We start from the raw sequence: 17870 nt of genomic DNA, 5'->3' as shown, positions 1-17870 counted from the left end.
AGCGGACATAACGCAACAAGTTAAGGTTTTTATCAATACAGTTACATAGAGCGGTGTTTGAAACATGACAACTAGCAAACATTGTAAGTTCTTACTGTATGTCAGTAGCCGGCTTTCTTTAGCGCTAGACTAGTAGCCCCTACATATCCATAAGCTAAGGTAAAAACAACAAACTGTAAGTTTGCACAGTAGTTTAGTAGCCATCCATATGTAGCGCTGCTTGCTTTTTTAAAATTTCAGTAAAGTTAAACTAAATGATGAACAGGCTTCCTGGCAAGGGGCGCTTTTCTAGCCTTCTGATCATTCAAAACATTTGATACTACATGTCACAACTACCCATCAGCACTTTGATCATACACTGATGGCAGGAGATGCTATGTTTTTTTTTGTTAAACTAATCCCATTTATAGGCATTCACACACTATTAGCCATAATGGGAGTAATTTGGGGTTAAGTGTCTTTGCAGACACTTCAACATCTGGGTTGCAGGAGCTGGATTCACACTCCATACTTCAGGTTTACAGACATCCCTCTCTACTGCTAAGCTACAGGTGCTGTCACCTAATTGTTAGATCAGTTGATGTAGTCTGACTATTTATTGTATAAAGAAATGGATGATATGCCTCTGTGTCTACCTGCTGTACAAAAGTGATGCCATAGCGACATGTGATGACATAATTCACATTTGGAGCTGAAGTCTGCACAGAGGGGATTGCCCTTCTAAGCTGCAGTATTGACATCCCAGCCCTCTCTTTGTACCAAAAGGATTTGGCATTGGACTCCTATTTTAGCATCAAGTGACTCATTCTAACAGAATTTCTCAAAACAAAACAAACTACATGAACAGAAACCATTCTCAACATGCATTCTTACTTTACAAACTCACCCTTATCCTATGTTTACATGGAAAAGGCAGAGTTAGGACGCGGTCACACTGGCAAACCGTGCCGTGCTTAAGCCCACTTCAACACTAAAGCACGTTTCAAATGGCCAGTGTAACCATGCCGTGCTTCAGCACGATTCACGTCTCTGCTTTGGCACGCGAGAGGTGGGCTTCAGTCTGGTTTACTTCATGCACGAGCACAAGCAAGTGGGGAGCTTGTGATCCATGACGTATCATCACCGCGACCTAATCTATGGACAATTATTTCAAACAAAGCAGGGTGTTAGATGGCTGTGTCGGGCCAAAACGACTTACCATGAGTCAAAAAGTCTCTAAAGTTGTAGCAGTGCTCTCCGTGTCTCATTGTGCTGACTCTGATGAGATCACGCTTCATGTAAACAGATGCTTCACGATGAAATAGGTGATGCGCGTGTGATACCTGCTAAAGTCTGGTTCATATTGGAGTAGTGTGACCGCTCGCTGTTCTCTCCAGCAGTGGAATGACTCTGTGGGGGGGGGCAATCGTGCTTAAGCACAGCACAGTTCGGATTGTCAGTGTGACCTCGCCCTCAGTGACCTATGCTGTAGCCTGTCACCCTTCTTTGGCCCTGGCAGAAGAGGTGCAGACATTAATCAAACAGTTTGATTGGTTTAAGAATACAGAAAAGCTCTCAATCTGTGGATTCAAAAGTTGTCACAGTATTTCATACACAGCCTTGGATGTTCCCATCCATTAGAAAGAGAGCAGTCCATTGATCTCTTACGACTACCACCCTTGGGGAAAACTGCTGGGTGTCAGAGTCTGGACTGAATACTGTGAAAGCAAGATGGAGGCCAGAGGTGAGAAGAGGGAAGGACAGAACAAGAGCCATAGTGGAAAAAAGAGAAAGACTTGCTGCTGAGGAGGCAGGGAATAAAGATGTGAGGTGAAAAAAGTTAAAGAATCTATATAGGAAAAATATAGGAAGCGAGAGAAGGGGAAGGGGATATGTGTTAAAGGTCTTCAGAGGGAATAAAAAGAAATACTTGATAGAAGGTTAGAAAGAGAGAGCAGAGGGGAAGGAGTGGAAAGGGAAAATAACAAAAAGTGAGTGCAGGGTTATAGATTGCTGCAGAGAAGAAAAGATGGAGGGGGTTGTTTAGTCAGAGAGAAAGAACTGCAGGTACAAGAGCAGATACAGAACTCCAACCATTAGGTCAAGGTGAGCCATGCGATGAGCCTGTGGAGATAAAGATTTTACAACCTCATTGTTACCAGAGCCGTGCTCACCACCCCATGCATATTCTCTTTGAAGAGCAGACTCTCAGTTTCCCCTCTTCTTGTGGTGAGAGGGCTCCACAGTGCATTCTGTGTCAGGAAACTTACCTGTTCTCAGACAAACTCGCTCCACTTTCTCCTCCCCTCTGCTATGTTTCCCTCCGTATGCCTCCTTTTTCCTTACTTAACCTTCAGGCAGAAGGAATTCACATAGAAATCCACGCCTGATCCCTGTGGTACTCATTGATTTCACTGAACATACAGGAGGCGCTGAGGATTGTGCTGCGCTATGTTTTTGTGTGTGTTCGTCAATGTGTGTGTGCGTGTCTGCATCCCAGGGAGTCTGGTTCCTTGTGTGAGAAACGGCTCCATTTGAGAGAGCCTGCCTTTTTTATTCTTGAGCCCGGGGGTTGGGAAAGGGTCCGAAGGGTCTGCCCGTCAATACCTGGTCATTGTGTCTGCGTCTATCTTTATCTTTCATTCCGTTTGATCCCTTTCTCTACACGTCCAAACTCATTACATCACCTGACCCTGCCCGGTGCCCCGCACACAGACCCTGCACACGGTGGTGAGCAGGGATGCTGCAAGTCACAGAGGTTGTCTCCCAGGGTGACCAAGGAAGAAGGATAGGGCTTGGGCCTGTGCCAGTCAATGAAGCTGTGGTTTCTTAGCACTCAGAGTCAAAACTGAAACATATTTGCATTCCCTCACTAGTTTGGTATTTAAAAGAAATGCATTTTACACACACTGCAGGTCCCCAGCAGCTGTGCAGATGTTTTCTGGTTGCTGTGTTTTGTATAAAGGTTTGCAGCAGAGGGGATTACTTGAAAAGCTTTACGGGAATGTGTCTTTCCTGCAGGAGCCCAGCCATCCATACCTCTGACTGTGCCCATGTCTCATGCCTCCTGCTTTATGCCTCTCCCTCCTCTCTTGTTTTGCTGTTGGTTTTATGAGGCCCAGAAATGCCCGGCTCTCAGCAGCTGGTGTTAGCATGTGATGAGCTGGCCCTGTGGTTAGCTCTCTGTATGCTCTTGGAAAAGTGAGCAGGGCTTTTGGAGACCTGCTGCTTTGTGTTCTTTATCTACTTCATGCAGTAGCTGTGAGTTTTTAATATGTTAACATACTAAACCTGTTCCTGTGACCACTGTCTTTGTTACCCTGATGTAGCAAGCCTCCAAAACCAAGAGCTTCCAGACTATTTAAGCTGTAACCCTCCAAGAAACAGATCCAGAGACTGGTGACCCCCAATGACTGCCAAGCTAGTTAAACATTTTGCAAGCACAAAGAAGCTGATCTGAAAATCAACATTAGAAACAACTATGGTCATGTTCAAACTGTTACAGTGATAAAACATACTGTATTTGATACCCAGACACACACAGGTGAGTTTGTGTGTGTCTGAGTTTCAGACTGGCTTAATCATTAAACCTAAATATCTTCGAGTTATCTGTTCCTGCTGCAACTGATGATTTGGTTAATCCATTGTAATCACTGTAGGAGCCTTCTGATGATGTAAGAAAGAAGGAAACTGATGACACTTCTTCGCAGAGTTTATTCATTTAAAATTTAAATGTTGTTTTTATTTATATTTTTACAATGATAGGTGAAAAATGCAACTGTACATCCTATACATATTCATATCCATATCCTGTACAAACACTTCCCTTTTTGAGATAATTGAAAAAAGTTGCATCATAAGAGACTGCAGGCTAACCTGAAGATTACTTTAACATTCTTAAAGGAAGAAGAAGAGGAAGTAGAAGAAGAAGAAGCTTGAGCTTTAGCCTGAGATAAATCAACTGATTGTCCATTTTTTATGAAACTCAAACATCACTTTAAAACCAGCTAAGAGAAATATTTGTTTGTACTTAGCTAACAAGTTAGAGATTCATTTTTAATGGACTTACCTAAATACTGACTACTTTAATAAACCCCAAGTAGATTAAACCACATGATTCCTGAAAATGCTGAACTATTCCTTTATATTTCAACTATCAAAGAAGAAACACTTAAGTTCAACTGCAGCGAGTAGGAGTCTTATAAAAACATATATTCTATCAATCTTCCATCTTTCCGACCACTGGACCACTCTGCCTCTTTGATTTTATCTTCCATTCTTCATCTTAGTGTCCTTCTCCCCTTCTTCTCCTCTTTTAGTGTCTCAAAGTAGAGCAGTCATGACTCCTCTGGGTGTAGGTATATTTTTAATGACTGTCCCTACAGTTTGACTTATTGCCTTGATTAATATATCATCATAAAACCACATGAAGGTCCAATGAGCACATAAAAAAGTCATGCTTTCCTCGTTTTAGTGTGTGTCTGTCTCTGTGTGTGTGTTGATGAGAGAGGCTGTTAGAGGGAGAGAAAAATACATTCAATACAAAAGCCTTATGAATGTGTGTGTGTGTGTGTGTGTGTTAGCATTTAGGTGTTTGTTTTGATGTAGATATGATTCCTTGTGTGTGCTGAGAATGAATGAGAAGCCCTCTGGTCCCAGGATGTAAAGGCACCAGGGAGAGAGAAGGAATGGGGGGGTGTGAGGGAGAAACTGGATCGTAGCTCCTTTAATTGGCGTACAGGGAGAGAAGCTGCAGAGAGAGCGCAAGATCAGTTTTAATTAAGCTGGAAGGCCAAATCCAGACCTTTTTCACGGACAGGGATGCTGGCTTTACATGCCTGAGCCAGGGAGAGAGCGCAGCCCGGCCAGCTGAAAAAGAGCCCAGGAACAAAGGAGGAAGTGTGTGTGTGTGTGTGTGTGTGTGTGTGTGTGTGTGTGTGTGTGTGTGTGTGTGTGTGTGTGTGTGTGTGTGTGTGTGTGTGTGTGTGTGTGTGTGTGTGTGTGTGTGTGTGTGTGTGTGTGTGTGTGTGCGCGCGCGCGCTGGACTCTGTGTTTTCAGGGGTGTGTGTACATTCTGCCACCAGCAGCTCACACCCCTCAGACAGACAGCAGGCATGCGTGTGCATTGTATGTCTCTTGAATATCAATGAACCATACACACACACACACTCAGATACACACTCACACAGTCTTATACTCACACACTGGGGCCTCAGAGGTCAGAGAGTGAGTCAATTATCTAACCCATTGCGACGACACACTCTGGACAAAAAAAAGGTGTGTGTGTGTGTGTGTGTGTGTGTGTGTGTGTGTGTGTGTGTGTGTGTGTGTGTGTGTGTGTGTGTGTGTGTGTGTGTGTGTGTGTGTGTGTGTGTGTGTGTGTGTGTGTGTGTGTGTGTGTGTTTGAGAAAGCAGGGGGCCGGCAGCTGTCAGGGGCTGGGAGCAGCAGGCACTAATGAAGCAGATGAATAGTGCAAAAACTCCCAAATACAAACAGGACAGTTGACATTTTTCATCTGTCAAAAGCAGAAGATGCATGAAAATACGATGGGGTCTCCTTTAACCCTTTGCCTCCCGGTGCCTGTAACAGCCTGGTTTCAGTTGCCTCTGTCTCTTGTGGTGTTTTTTTTATTTCACCCATTTATGATTTCTGGTTCGGGGAGCGCCCAAAGAGGGCTCATATCCCAGTCACATAAAACTGAAAAGTGTTCAAGTACTTATTAAATAATTAACATGTTTTTTTTTTTTTCACGTTTTCTTTTTTGAATCTTTGAAACTCAACTTTTAGTAGTAGTTCGCGATTTAGCCAGCTGAGCCTTCTGGGTTTTTTTCTACAAATTTTTCACAAATCAAAGCAAATGATGAGTCTCAACCTTTGTGGTAAATTGGCTGATGGAGTAAAGGCTGTAGCTGGAAACAGCTTATCAGTTGGTGATGTTATTTAAACAGTCATTTCAGGAATGTAATGTAACAAATAGTTTTAGAAAATGTAGCACGTAAGAAAGTAGGTCACATAACATATTATCAGTGGTGCTGGATGTAATTTGCAGTCTTAGATTCCAAGTTGCTGCCTTAGTTTTATTATTTATTATAAATATTTATATTTTGTTAGTTTTAGCTGGTTAAATTTAAATTTAGGTCTGTCGAAGAAATTCAACCAGGATCAATTTTTGAATTATGAAAATAAGCTGTAAATAAACATTTTTAATCTCAATAATTTAACCTAATCACTTTTTTAGTGATCAAATTTTTATTTTTTTTCTTAAAGGTAAGAAGATGTAAACATAGATTTAAGAAGAATAAAAGAAAGCTGTTGCAAAAAATACAAACTAACCATATTTATATTGAAGGAACTGAAAACAAACCAAAAAGTTTTAAGTATTTAAAAATGAAAGAACCACCCTGATTCCCTCTTTACATGTTGTACTCGCACCATGTTTTCACAATAAACATCTTTTTGATATTTTACAGTGAAACCAGCACAACAAAATAGATATTATCTGCTGACTCTTGCAAACTTCCTGTTTGATAGCAAAGATATGAGCTATAAGGGCCTCTGTGCGAACTATGGTACACAAAGTCAGCAATGAAACGCTGCGTCAGTGTCCCTCAGGAGAATCCAGCTGTACTGTACTGAGTATGCATTATTTTAATGTATCATGGCTGTTTGTTCATTTATCTTTGCATCTTACTGGTTTCTGTTACCGATATCAGTCTGAAATCCTTGGTTATAGGTTTTAGGTTCTGTTTCTGATGGAGGTGCATCATTACTGGCTCACACATTTCCTCATACATCTCATCACTGCCGACCCCCTGCTGTGTCAGTCTCAGTAGTCGTTGGGGGAGATAGAGGTGTTGGAGGAAACGTAGAGTGGGAGATCCTCTTTACTCGGTTTGTTTTTAGAAGAATATCATGAGTAATTGTGATGATTTGATTATATGCTGGTGATTTATCCAACTGAAGGATTGTCAAGCGACAACCTCTGGCGGTGAGAAATGAAGTCAGTGCTGAGGTGCTTAAACTCTGCTAGTCATTGAGACGTACAGCTTCATTTCAAGGTGCTTTACGATGCACTCTGGCCTAAAGCAAGTGCAGGGTATGATGTGGACTATAGATTACTCATACTGTATAATGTTTGATTTCTGCATAATAAAATGCCTTTTTCTGCCTGGCAGGAAACTCCTGTGGTATCATTTATTTACAAATGTACTGCAGCTGACCTCCTCCTATGTAATGTTTATATTTTTATAAAGGAAACAAAGTCAGCAACCTCCAACACCTCAGAGCCGCTCCTCATACTCAACACAGAAAGCAGCTCAAAGCATGTTTATTCATCAGTATTCTTGTTATTAGGCCCAACATGAGCCAAGCATTTTATTTATTTTGAAAGCACTAAATAAGGAAGAAAAAACAAAGTTTATTATGCAAGGACGCTGCTGGTTTTATCCTTCACATGCACATTCATAAGAAGGGGGTCACTAAGCCATGCAAACACAGCATGTAATCTTTTCTTTTGGGTGCAGGACAGATTTTTACACCTTCTCCAGTCATCAAAAGTCTCCTTATCCTTTCCAATCTTTTCTTACTGTCACCTTCATCCACTGTGCTTGCTTGGGTTTGTTTTCCAGAGCATACAGTTTTCTCCCTGCCCAAGAAAACTGAAAAAATGTGTGCACTGTAACCACTCCTGCTTTCCTCTCATTTTCTCCTTTGAGATTTCAAAGAGGTACTGAAGAGAGGGCGAGCATGGAGAGAATCACACCAGTTTAGTAAAGAGTTGAGGGATAACTTCACTTCTGGTTAACTAAGAATTTGAACTGTCCCTCTAAACAAAGGACATGCTGATTTGTTAAGTGGCTAATTTTGTCTCTCTCACTGAGCAGCTCCATGCTTTTATAAATATGTGATCTTCTTCTATAGCAGTAAACTTTGCAGGTTCTCCTTCTGCATCCAGTGCAGCATTGGCTGCGTAGGACCTGTTGAAATTTGGACTGTTTTGTTTTTTACTTTGTTCTTCTTTCCACAGTTTCTTGACCAATGTCCTTAAATCTTTATCTTTCAGATGGCTGCCTTACAGAGTCCGTTCTACGGGGATAAGATGAACCTTTATTCCCTTTGTAAGAAGATAGAACAGTGCGACTACCCTCCTCTTCCCTCAGATCACTACTCAGAGGAGGTGAGTACTTTGTCAAATTCCTTTACATCTAAACATAATAAGTTATGAGCCTTCTTAGTGCGTTAAAAATGGACTCATCTAGACTTTCCCATTTCAAAAACTACACAAAAGCATTCATTCTTTTGAGTATACTAATTTCTTAAGTAATGGTGGATGTTCCCCTTTTTCTGTGCCAGTTTGCTGATTTTTACTTGTGTCGCATATTGAATTAAACCATTTTATGTGCACGTGAAATCCGCCCAGCTGTCTGAGCCACAGTATGACAAAATCTCTCTCTGTGATCAGAAGGCCAGCTATGATTTTTCACATATCAAAAGCATCTGTCCTCGCTACAAAGAGGTCTGAAACTAAATTGGCTGGAGTGTCATGTTTCCCTAACTTAATGTTAAATCATCTGCTGTAATTTCTGTGTGGACTGAACTCGTGCACAAAAATGAAATGAAGTCGAGCTGTGGTTAAAGATCGCCTTGTTGCTGATTGGTGGTGACGCGTGTGTGAATGCACATGGCTCTGTGTTTGCATGCTCTCTTTGTGTGGGTGGCGTCTTTGTTTCTAACATTTCTGCTCTTGTAGATACATTAAGTTGGATTCACATGCATACGAACACCCAAGAAACTGTATCACAGGTGAACATGCACTGCAGGGATAGGATATCATGCATACATTAAGCAATCACGCTTTGCCTTTTGTGCGTCATACTGTCATGGACATATTAACAAGAAAGCATAACATGTTGCCACTTTGTCTTCTCTTTAATGAGGCATTGCAAGTTCTCCCATATATTTTTTCAGAAACTTGCGGTTTATTAATAAGATAGTAGGAATCAAAAAGGGTAAATGAGCAGTTAAAGAAAATGCAAGCCAAGCCTGCAGAGGCCTTCAGTTTTTAAATTCATAAAGGAAAACAATCATTTGTATATGAAATTATAAATCCGAAAAAGAGAACAGCCACATTTTGAAGTCTGAAACAAAGAAAATTTGACATTTTTCTTTGTTTTTGTAACACTTACAAACTGTTAAAATGCACTTAAGTGTTAATTGAAAAAAGAGGTCAATGCTGCAGAACCTGCAATATGTTTTTGATAGCATTTGACTTTTTTGCAGGCCAGGCTGTATGTTTGATGTATGATAGTAAAAACATACAGCATGCACGTAATGTAAGCTCAGAAACATCAGCATCCTTAACCCCTATATCCTTCACTTTACTATCAGTTTTTCTACACATGCGGGTCCACAGTGGCTTATATTTGGAGGGTTATATCCGTATTTATACCCTCTTAGTCAAACAGTGAACTCACAGGGGGAAAGACTTTTATTGTACTGTAGTGTTTACTTCATTAGGGCTAATTGCGGTGTGAATTAAGGATATGAAGTGTGCATTTGTGGGTTTGTATGTGCAGGAGCAGTCGTGCAAGTGTATATTTTGTTACAACAGCTCACAGACACACACACCACACCAAGCCTCTGCATTGCCCCACATGTCACCCCCATCCTGGAGAAAGGGAGACAAAGTGAAAGAGAGAGGGAATGATAGAGCGGGAGACAGGGCGATGGAGAGATGGAGATGAGGGGGGTGCCTGCAGCGCCTGTCTGGATGTAAACAATGCTCCTGAAGGATCGGCAGCAAACTGTCAGCTGCTCATCTTTGTTGTGTCATTTAACCATCTCCGTCTATGCCCCCCTCCCCGCCACCCGCCTCCCTTCACTAACTCCTACTCCCCCCACCCTCCCTCCACCTGACACCCCCACCCCACTCGCCATGCAAAGAAGCGCATGAATATTTTACATATCTGCATCTCTTCTCTTTCCCCCTCCATCTCTATTCTGTGGGACTAATTCTCAGACTGTCTGAATTTGCATCTTTCTCCCACTTTCTCTCTCACTCAGGCACACTCACACACACATGCACACACACATATATAAACACAGCGACTGACGAGAACTCGTCCAAGCTGGTGCCATGCAACAGCGGCCATGAAGTCGGCAGACGGTTACCATAGCGACCTTGCGTAGATGTAATTTTTTTTCTCTTTTCTCTCCATCTTTTATTCTCTTCCTTTTTTTAATGATGGCGGTGGCTGTTCCGCCTGCGAGCCCGTCTATCTATCTGCTCCAATCAGCTGCTTCCCTCGGCTTAAAGTGTGAGCGCTGTCTCTGGATGGCATTGGAGTGGCAGCACGGTGTGCGTGCGGGTGGTTGTGCCTGTGTGTGTATGTCTGTGTGTGTGTGTTTAGGCTTCGGGTAATGGTGGACTCAGCAAACTATTTAACCACGTTAACCTATCTTATGTCTTTGACTTAGCCTGATAACTTGTTGCTCTGTTTTGACAGAGCTCTTTTGGAGAGAATTCATTCAGTTTTCTGTATACAAAGATGGACAACACACCTCTTTCTACCCCCTTCAACAGTGAAGCCAAACCTCTGCAGTAGGACCTGACTTATTGTGCTACAGCCTTTTTCGGCCTGACTGTCTGGGAGGATCAGCTGATGGAGCTGTGATATTTAAGCCCCTCCCTCTCCTCCATCAAAGCACACATAAATCAAGACGCCAAAACCGTAAAGAATTTAGCACATTTCCTTTATTCTTGTGCCGTGGGGTCTGAAGTGGGCACTCAGAAAGTTCACTGATTTCAGTTCCCGCTCTTCTGTTCTGACGTGCTACAAGAGCTGCATTTTTAAACAATCTACCTTGGTATTGTTCCCCTTTCAAAACATCGAATAATCAATAAAAAGTGAATGTATAGGAAAAATAACCCCTTATGCCAAAATCAGCCTGAGATGGCCGAACTTTGATGACTCAAACTGGTTTTTGAGTTTGACTCATGATTCTAATGTTGATGTGGAGCAGTCAGGCTGACTCATAGTACAACTACTCAGCAGGGGAAGATCCAAAGATTTCTTTAGCCTCACTTTAGGGGAGCGATCATGTCATCCATCTTATTATACATTAAATGTTTTCTTCATAGAACTGCATATTTTAAATTCACAGTTAGATTTCACCACAGTGTCATTGACTCCAGTATTTTTTGTCTTTACCCCACCCCACCCCTGTCCCTCCCCCGTCCCTCTCACCAGCTGAGGAACTTGGTAGATATGTGCATCAACCCTGACCCGGAGAAGAGGCCGGACATCACCTACGTGTACGACATTGCCAAACACATGCAGAACCTGACACAGGGCAGCTAAGCCCGGAGTTACGCACACTTTAGTTCGCAGAACTCTCTCCAGTTCCCCACTTTGCTTTTGATGCTGGACTCATACACATTTATCAGCTTTTGTACAATAACTTACATCAGACTTTCACTCCCCATATGTTGAATGTGTTACAAATTTGTATTTCAAAGGTGATGGCACAATCCATAAAAATGACTCCAACTTCATCTGGTGAAAGATAAGGATTAAAGAGATTTACTAATTTGACCGACAGACCTCCCGCTCCTAAAACTTTAATAATGTTACAGAACTGAAAATCAATGTATTGTAACTCACTGGTGTGAGTTTTATTCAGTTTTAAAATCACTCCTATGCAGCTGTGTTAATAAGATGCTATGTAATACGTATGTTGTGTAAAACCTTAAATCCAGAAAAGAAAAAAGCAAAGTTAGGTGTTGCCTGTCTGAAAACGGTGCAATCAATGTCTTCTATTAAGTTTTAGCTCTGTCTCATTAGACCTATGGACAATAAACGACACAAAAAGAGCATTTAAACTTTGAGCACAACAGTTCAGTGAGAGTAAAGACAGTTTCACTCAATGACAGGAAACCTGAGAGATGTAACAGAGTGTTTGATGGTTGAAGCTTTGTTGTGTTGCACTTTTTACCCTGGTACTGGAAGGCTGGCAGGGTGTAAATGTCTAATGAATGTATAAGGGAAGGAAGGATTATTTAGAAGGTAGACTAGAGACGTGCTGGGGGGAGAACATGGGCAAATGTCTCCACAACACTTTGAATGTAAGTCATTTTGACACCTATGTATTGTCTTTAAAGATTTAGAATTACTCTTTCTTGACAGCCTAGAAGGAGAAAAGCTCTAAGAAAGCAGTTTTACAGCCGCTGTTTACCTTCGTCACTGACACCAAAATGTTTCCTTCATGGTTAGAAGTATTGCTATTGTCACACTTTGAGTTCTTGGGGGACAATAAAATCATAGTCAAGACTTGAGAAAAGTTAAAAAGTTCTCATAATGGTCCAGTGAATGCAGTTGACTCACCTGAGAGGTACAAGTTTTATTCTCGTGTTGCTACATATGTAGGTTTGCAGTCCAGTTGTCTTGATAAGTGACAGTAAGCAGGTCCTCTCTTTGTGCAGCCGTCCACATCACAAATAAACCACAGTGCAACTACCTAACTATCTAACTCCTGTCCTCAGCTGAGATACCAAAGAGAAAGTTCACATAAAAAAAAGTTTCATTCAGAAGAATCTTTACAAAAGTAAACCAAAGACTATTCTGGGGGAAAAGAGAACAAGCAACACTGGGAACTAACTTTGTTTTACTGTAAATAGCAAAAAGTTCCTGTAGTTGTGAGACTGTAGTGCCTTTAATTCATTTGATGGAAGGAAAAAGTGGATTAAACTACGGTGTATAAACATATATATGTACAGTATATGTTCTTTTACAGATAATAGGTTTACACCAGGGGGTCAAAAATGACCAGCACTGACTACCACTGGTTTACAAAGTAAGGGTAAGCATAAAGCAAGGGTAAAGTGAGTTAACAGTTGTTGTTCATTTGGTATTTCTGTGCCTTTCACTATTGTCTAACATCAAACGGTTTGTAAACTGTCCAATCAAAGTATTGTACAATTACGCCCATTTTTCTTGTGTTTCATTAACATACAACAACATGTGTTATATATATATAGAAAATCAAAGCTTTTAGGTGCAAGAAAATGTAAGTTATTTTGTTTTGGTCTACCAAATATTTTGATAGTGTGTTAATAGTACCTCTTTGTCTGAGACTTGCAAATACAATGTTTGCAATTTTTGTTTGCAATTGTGCACCATGTTCTTAATGTTGTTTTTATTACATAGCTTCTCTCTGCCTTTGTATCTTTTTTTTTTTTCTATTCAAGTTCTCCTTTTTCTCTACGCCCTGATAACAAGACCGTCCTTGAACCACCAAACTTAGTATTGCCCCAAAGCACTTTTTAGATTTAGTTTTGATGCCTCATGGAAGTAGTGTTCAAGTCCCCAAATAAAAAGTTATATATTTCACAAGACCAAAGCATTATGTTTCCGAATAGTAATGAAGAGACAAATTCATACACCTTGTCTGCTTTTGAAATCAAATACACATTCTGTTTACATTCATCCCCCTGTTATGAACCCTAAGCATACAGTACAAAGTCTGGTTGCATTTATTTAAAAATTAAAAATGCAGTAATTGCTATAGTTTCTCTTTATGCGTAGCAATGTGGATCCAGTTTTTTACCAACCATCACAGAGAGTTTAATTATGCACATCACTGTGTCACTTTCATTATCATTGCTGTTTTTGAATCCGGAGCGCCTTTGGTCTGTATTTACGTACCTTGGCTCAGTTTTCACTTCCTTCAACTCTCTGATATTGCAGTAGAACTGACCAGTTTTCCCACAGAAAGTAACAAACTGAAACTATTATATTATTTTTTGTATTTAGTTGTTTGGGTGTTTCCTCTTCTTTACATTTCATGTCAAAATTAAAACCCTTATCACAAAAGCCCAGTATGCCAAGCATTGTAAAAATATGCTTCAAATTTTTGTTTGGACATTAAAGTGAGTGCTTCAAGCTTTTATCAGGTTTTACAGGATGTCTAATTATCTATGCGTTTCATGTTGATGGAGAACTGGTAATGACACCAGATGAATGGTAAGTTAATATGAGCTGGAGGGAGTCCAGAAAAACAACGTTAAAATTTATTGGACAGTAAGTCATTGGGGCATACTTTCTATTGATAATGATCTCAACATAGATTTCTACAAAATTTAAGTGAATGTCCTGACTTGAAGAATGTATGTGGACAGTTATTAAATTTCATAAACACATAAAGCTGAATGAGTTATAGGAGACTAAAAGTTTCTAGGGATGCACTGATCAGATCCTGGTATCTATCAGACCTGGACTCAAAGAGTTTGATTTGGTACCGGTAACAAAGCGTGCTAGGTCTGTTCAACACAATTCTGTGCTCTTCTGTGTGTACGACTACTATTTGAGTGTCAACAACACCAGTAGGTCAGTTTATCATCTGCTGGGCAGAGCTAAAAAAGCTTAAAGAAGATATCTACTCACTAGTGTAGAAGTATTTTATGTTTGTTTTGCCAACAACTCTAACGATAACTTCAACTTGCGTATCCTCGTCTGAGGAAACCAGTGCTCTAAGCATGTATAGTTGTAGGAGCAGAAATATAACATTGTAAGGAGTTAGACCAAAAATAACCCTTTAGCTTACAGAAATACTATTTTTTGTTCATCTTGCTCTCATAATTCATAAATCCTTTTGCGCAGTCCTGTTTTGATTCTATGCCAAGTAGCTTAAATAACAGACTATTCAGTGTGCACAAAGTCTTTCCAAAAGCGTGTTGTCAATGTCAATGACAAAGGTGGTTTCAAGAATTTCTATGGAGTAAATTTTTTTACTGATTGTGTCCATGAAAACAAATACAACTAAACAGTACAAAGTTTAATTTTTGACACCCCTTCAGAATTCTGATCAGTGTACACCAGTGGCAGGGAAAGTAGTGTTTTTAGATTCCTCATCTTTAAATCATTGTTTCCCAGATTATGTTGAACTGTGGTGATTTATAAATCTTTATTCAGAAGTATCAAACTAAAAAAATGCATTTTCCTTTAAAGCTGTTTAAAAAAAAAACAAAAAAACATTACAATACTTTCCTGTATTAGATAGATAGATAGATAGATAAAATACTTTATTGATCCCCGAAGGGAAATTCATGTAGTTTGGCAACAAGAACAAAGAATAAAATGACCACATACCAACAATAATCACAGTTTTATTAATTATGAAGTACAAGAGAAATTCTCTTTACAACACTGCAAACTTAAGAACAGCACTCCAACTAACTTTTGATATATTTTCTTTTAGATTTAAGCAGGTATTTACTCAACTGATTGAGAAACTTACTTTGGAGAATTAAACATAAAGACCACAAAATGATAAAAAGGATATGATCATTTGAAGGTTGTGCTAGACATTATAGCTGATCTGAAGCAGCAAAATGATCACGTCAGCTTTATGATGTCAAACTTTAATTAAGCTTTGTGAGTCATCATGTTTTTTTTTTTTTTTGATAATTTTATTTTCATTTTTCAAACATCAAAAAAATACATGGTTGACAACAAAGATACGCAATTATAATAAGAACAATCAAAACAAGAAAAGTCATCATGTTTTGTTGCACCAAGCACATTTGTATAAGATAATAAAGGTTCTTCTTGTCATATAGTCTACAGTCAGAAAACTTTAATTGTATATAAACAAAGAAATCAAGGAGAAAAAAAACTGATATTACACTAATAATAATAACACTGATCAGTGTTAAAGAGGGGATATTATGCTGTCTTATATTTTAAACATGTATTTAAGGAACAGTGCTGGATGGCCGTAATAAATGTGTACAGATATCAAACTGATACATATTCATATGTTGTAGAAATCCCTGAATTTTTCGGTAAACTGCTAAAAATAGTTCATTCTAACAACACAAGACCCTTTTAGGATCTTCATGAGACTTGCTGAAACAATGAGGTCATCACATTTGGAGCTCCTAACTGGTTCATGACACATTGGAGGGACAGGTCTCAAATACCAAGGTCTGCCCATAGCGCTGTCACCAACAGGTTTCCAGAGGGCTGGCCAATCAGAGAGAAGGGGGTTCATACCATACCATACCATACCATACCATACCATACCATACCATACCATACCATACCATACCATACCATACCAACTTTATTTATAAACCACTTTTAAAAACAACCACAACTGTTAAACAAAGCTCTGTACAGGTAGATTCAATTTCAAAAATCTAAATAAAAACAGATGAGGAAAAATAGTCACATAAAAGAAAACATAGTAAAAACAACTTAAAGCAAATCAAAACAGATAAAAGGGAACAAAAGGAAATAAAAGGAAATAAGACCGGGCAAACAAATTAAGTCTTGCTGATGTTAAGAGCCAAAGAATAAAAATGGGTAGGGAAAGACTGTTTATGGAGCGGTGAGTCCTACAGCAATTCATACAGTGGCTGAAAAAAATGTTTTCTGAAACACCATCATGAGGACAAGCGAAGAGTTTTTGAGGCTTTAAATCAAGTTAAACTACAACAGGGGCACCAGAGCCTAAAAAGCATGACCTCCTCTTTAAAAGGATGTGTAGCAGTGTGAATGCTAACAAATAAATGTGAAACTGATGATTTAGATGTTGCATCAAGTTTTTATTTTTCTATCGGTGTACCTTTTCAGCGAGGTCGAGGCATATTCACATAAACTAAAAAGAAACAAAAAGCAAACAGGAATCAGTGTAAATTATAGCAGGGTACTTTTCAACCTGAGTTAAAACTGATACGATTAGGATGTCAAAATTTGCAGCAGTTATGCAGAAACAATAAAAATACAACAAAAATGCACTCACTGGCAGTATCCTCAAGCCTCACGTCTTCATACACCCGGCTGTGAAAGGAACAGAGAGATAGAATTTTATTAATGGAAGAATGAAACCTGCAATAGAAGTTACCGATCAAAAAAAAAAATCTCTGGGCAACTGTAATGATAAGTAGGAATAATGATACAGGCAAACTGTGGCACATGAGTGGATTAAAAGTGATCCTTACTTTTCAGACCTTCTCCTCCTCTGAACGCAGACTGTCACAGGCACAACCAGCACCAACAAGACCATGAAGAAGATGAGCACACCCATAACAGCACGGTTGTCTATTTAATGATTAAGATAAAGTTTAGGTGATGGCATTTTGTCATAGATAAAATTGTTGTGTCTAAGTATTTTCTGTCAAAATGACATCACTGGTGTTAACTTAAATCAGTTCATACATTGAGTGTTAACTTCTTTTTCCACCACTTTGCCTTCAAATTTTCCATTGTAAGCAGCAACCTGGAATCACAATAAAACTCATCACTCAAAGGATACTGGAAGAAATAAAAGTAATAAAGTATAACAATTAAACTTGTAAAGGAGATATTCAGATTTAACAAACCTTCAGGATGTATTTTGTAGAGTAGCTCAGGTCCTTGAATTCAAAGTCACACTTAGTTTTAATTTCCATCTCTTCAGGGCCGCCATCAGGACGAAGACTTGCGACAAACTTCTGATCAGGTCCATTGAATTTTTTTGGAGGATCACAGGTTACTTTGATGTTATTATGATCTTTAAGAGACACTGACAGGGAGGGGATATCTCCTGGTACTGTCAAGAATAAAAACATGTTTTCCTTTATCTGTCGCACTCAGAGTCACACAGAGGATCACAATGACCGTGACCATTACTGTTTGAGTAAGGAGACAATAATCAATGTGTATTCTTATTTTGTGCATGATTCCTAATTCACAGATCACTGGTGCTCCACTGTAATTAATCTAAAAATGTTTAAAATCATAGTAATCGTGTTTCTTTTGATCATAAAGTTAGCATATTACCTATCAAAGAGGTATAGTTTACAAACTGACTTGACTTTCAGACTGAAACTCACAGGTGTTATACTTTA

General features: G+C 39.5%; 1 protein-coding gene across 1 annotated transcript in view; it reads left to right on the top strand.

Annotated features, from left to right (window-relative positions):
- Positions 1 to 14186, top strand: part of nek7 (NIMA-related kinase 7) — a 68879-nt gene extending 54693 nt beyond the window's left edge. Inside the window, exons 9-10 of the mRNA XM_074668951.1 lie at positions 8043 to 8156; positions 11230 to 14186. Coding sequence (XP_074525052.1) covers positions 8043 to 8156; positions 11230 to 11340 — 225 coding nt within the window. The 3' untranslated portion in view covers positions 11341 to 14186. The remainder of the gene's footprint in view (positions 1 to 8042; positions 8157 to 11229) is intronic.
- Positions 14187 to 17870: the final 3684 nt, after the last annotated feature.

Source organism: Halichoeres trimaculatus, unplaced genomic scaffold (genome assembly GCF_033239565.1).
Source record: "Halichoeres trimaculatus isolate MK-OKI-2021-1 unplaced genomic scaffold, fHalTri1.1 fHalTri1_scaffold_4, whole genome shotgun sequence".
Lineage (NCBI taxonomy): Eukaryota > Metazoa > Chordata > Actinopteri > Labriformes > Labridae > Halichoeres > Halichoeres trimaculatus.
This window is presented reverse-complemented; position numbering and strand designations above follow the sequence as displayed.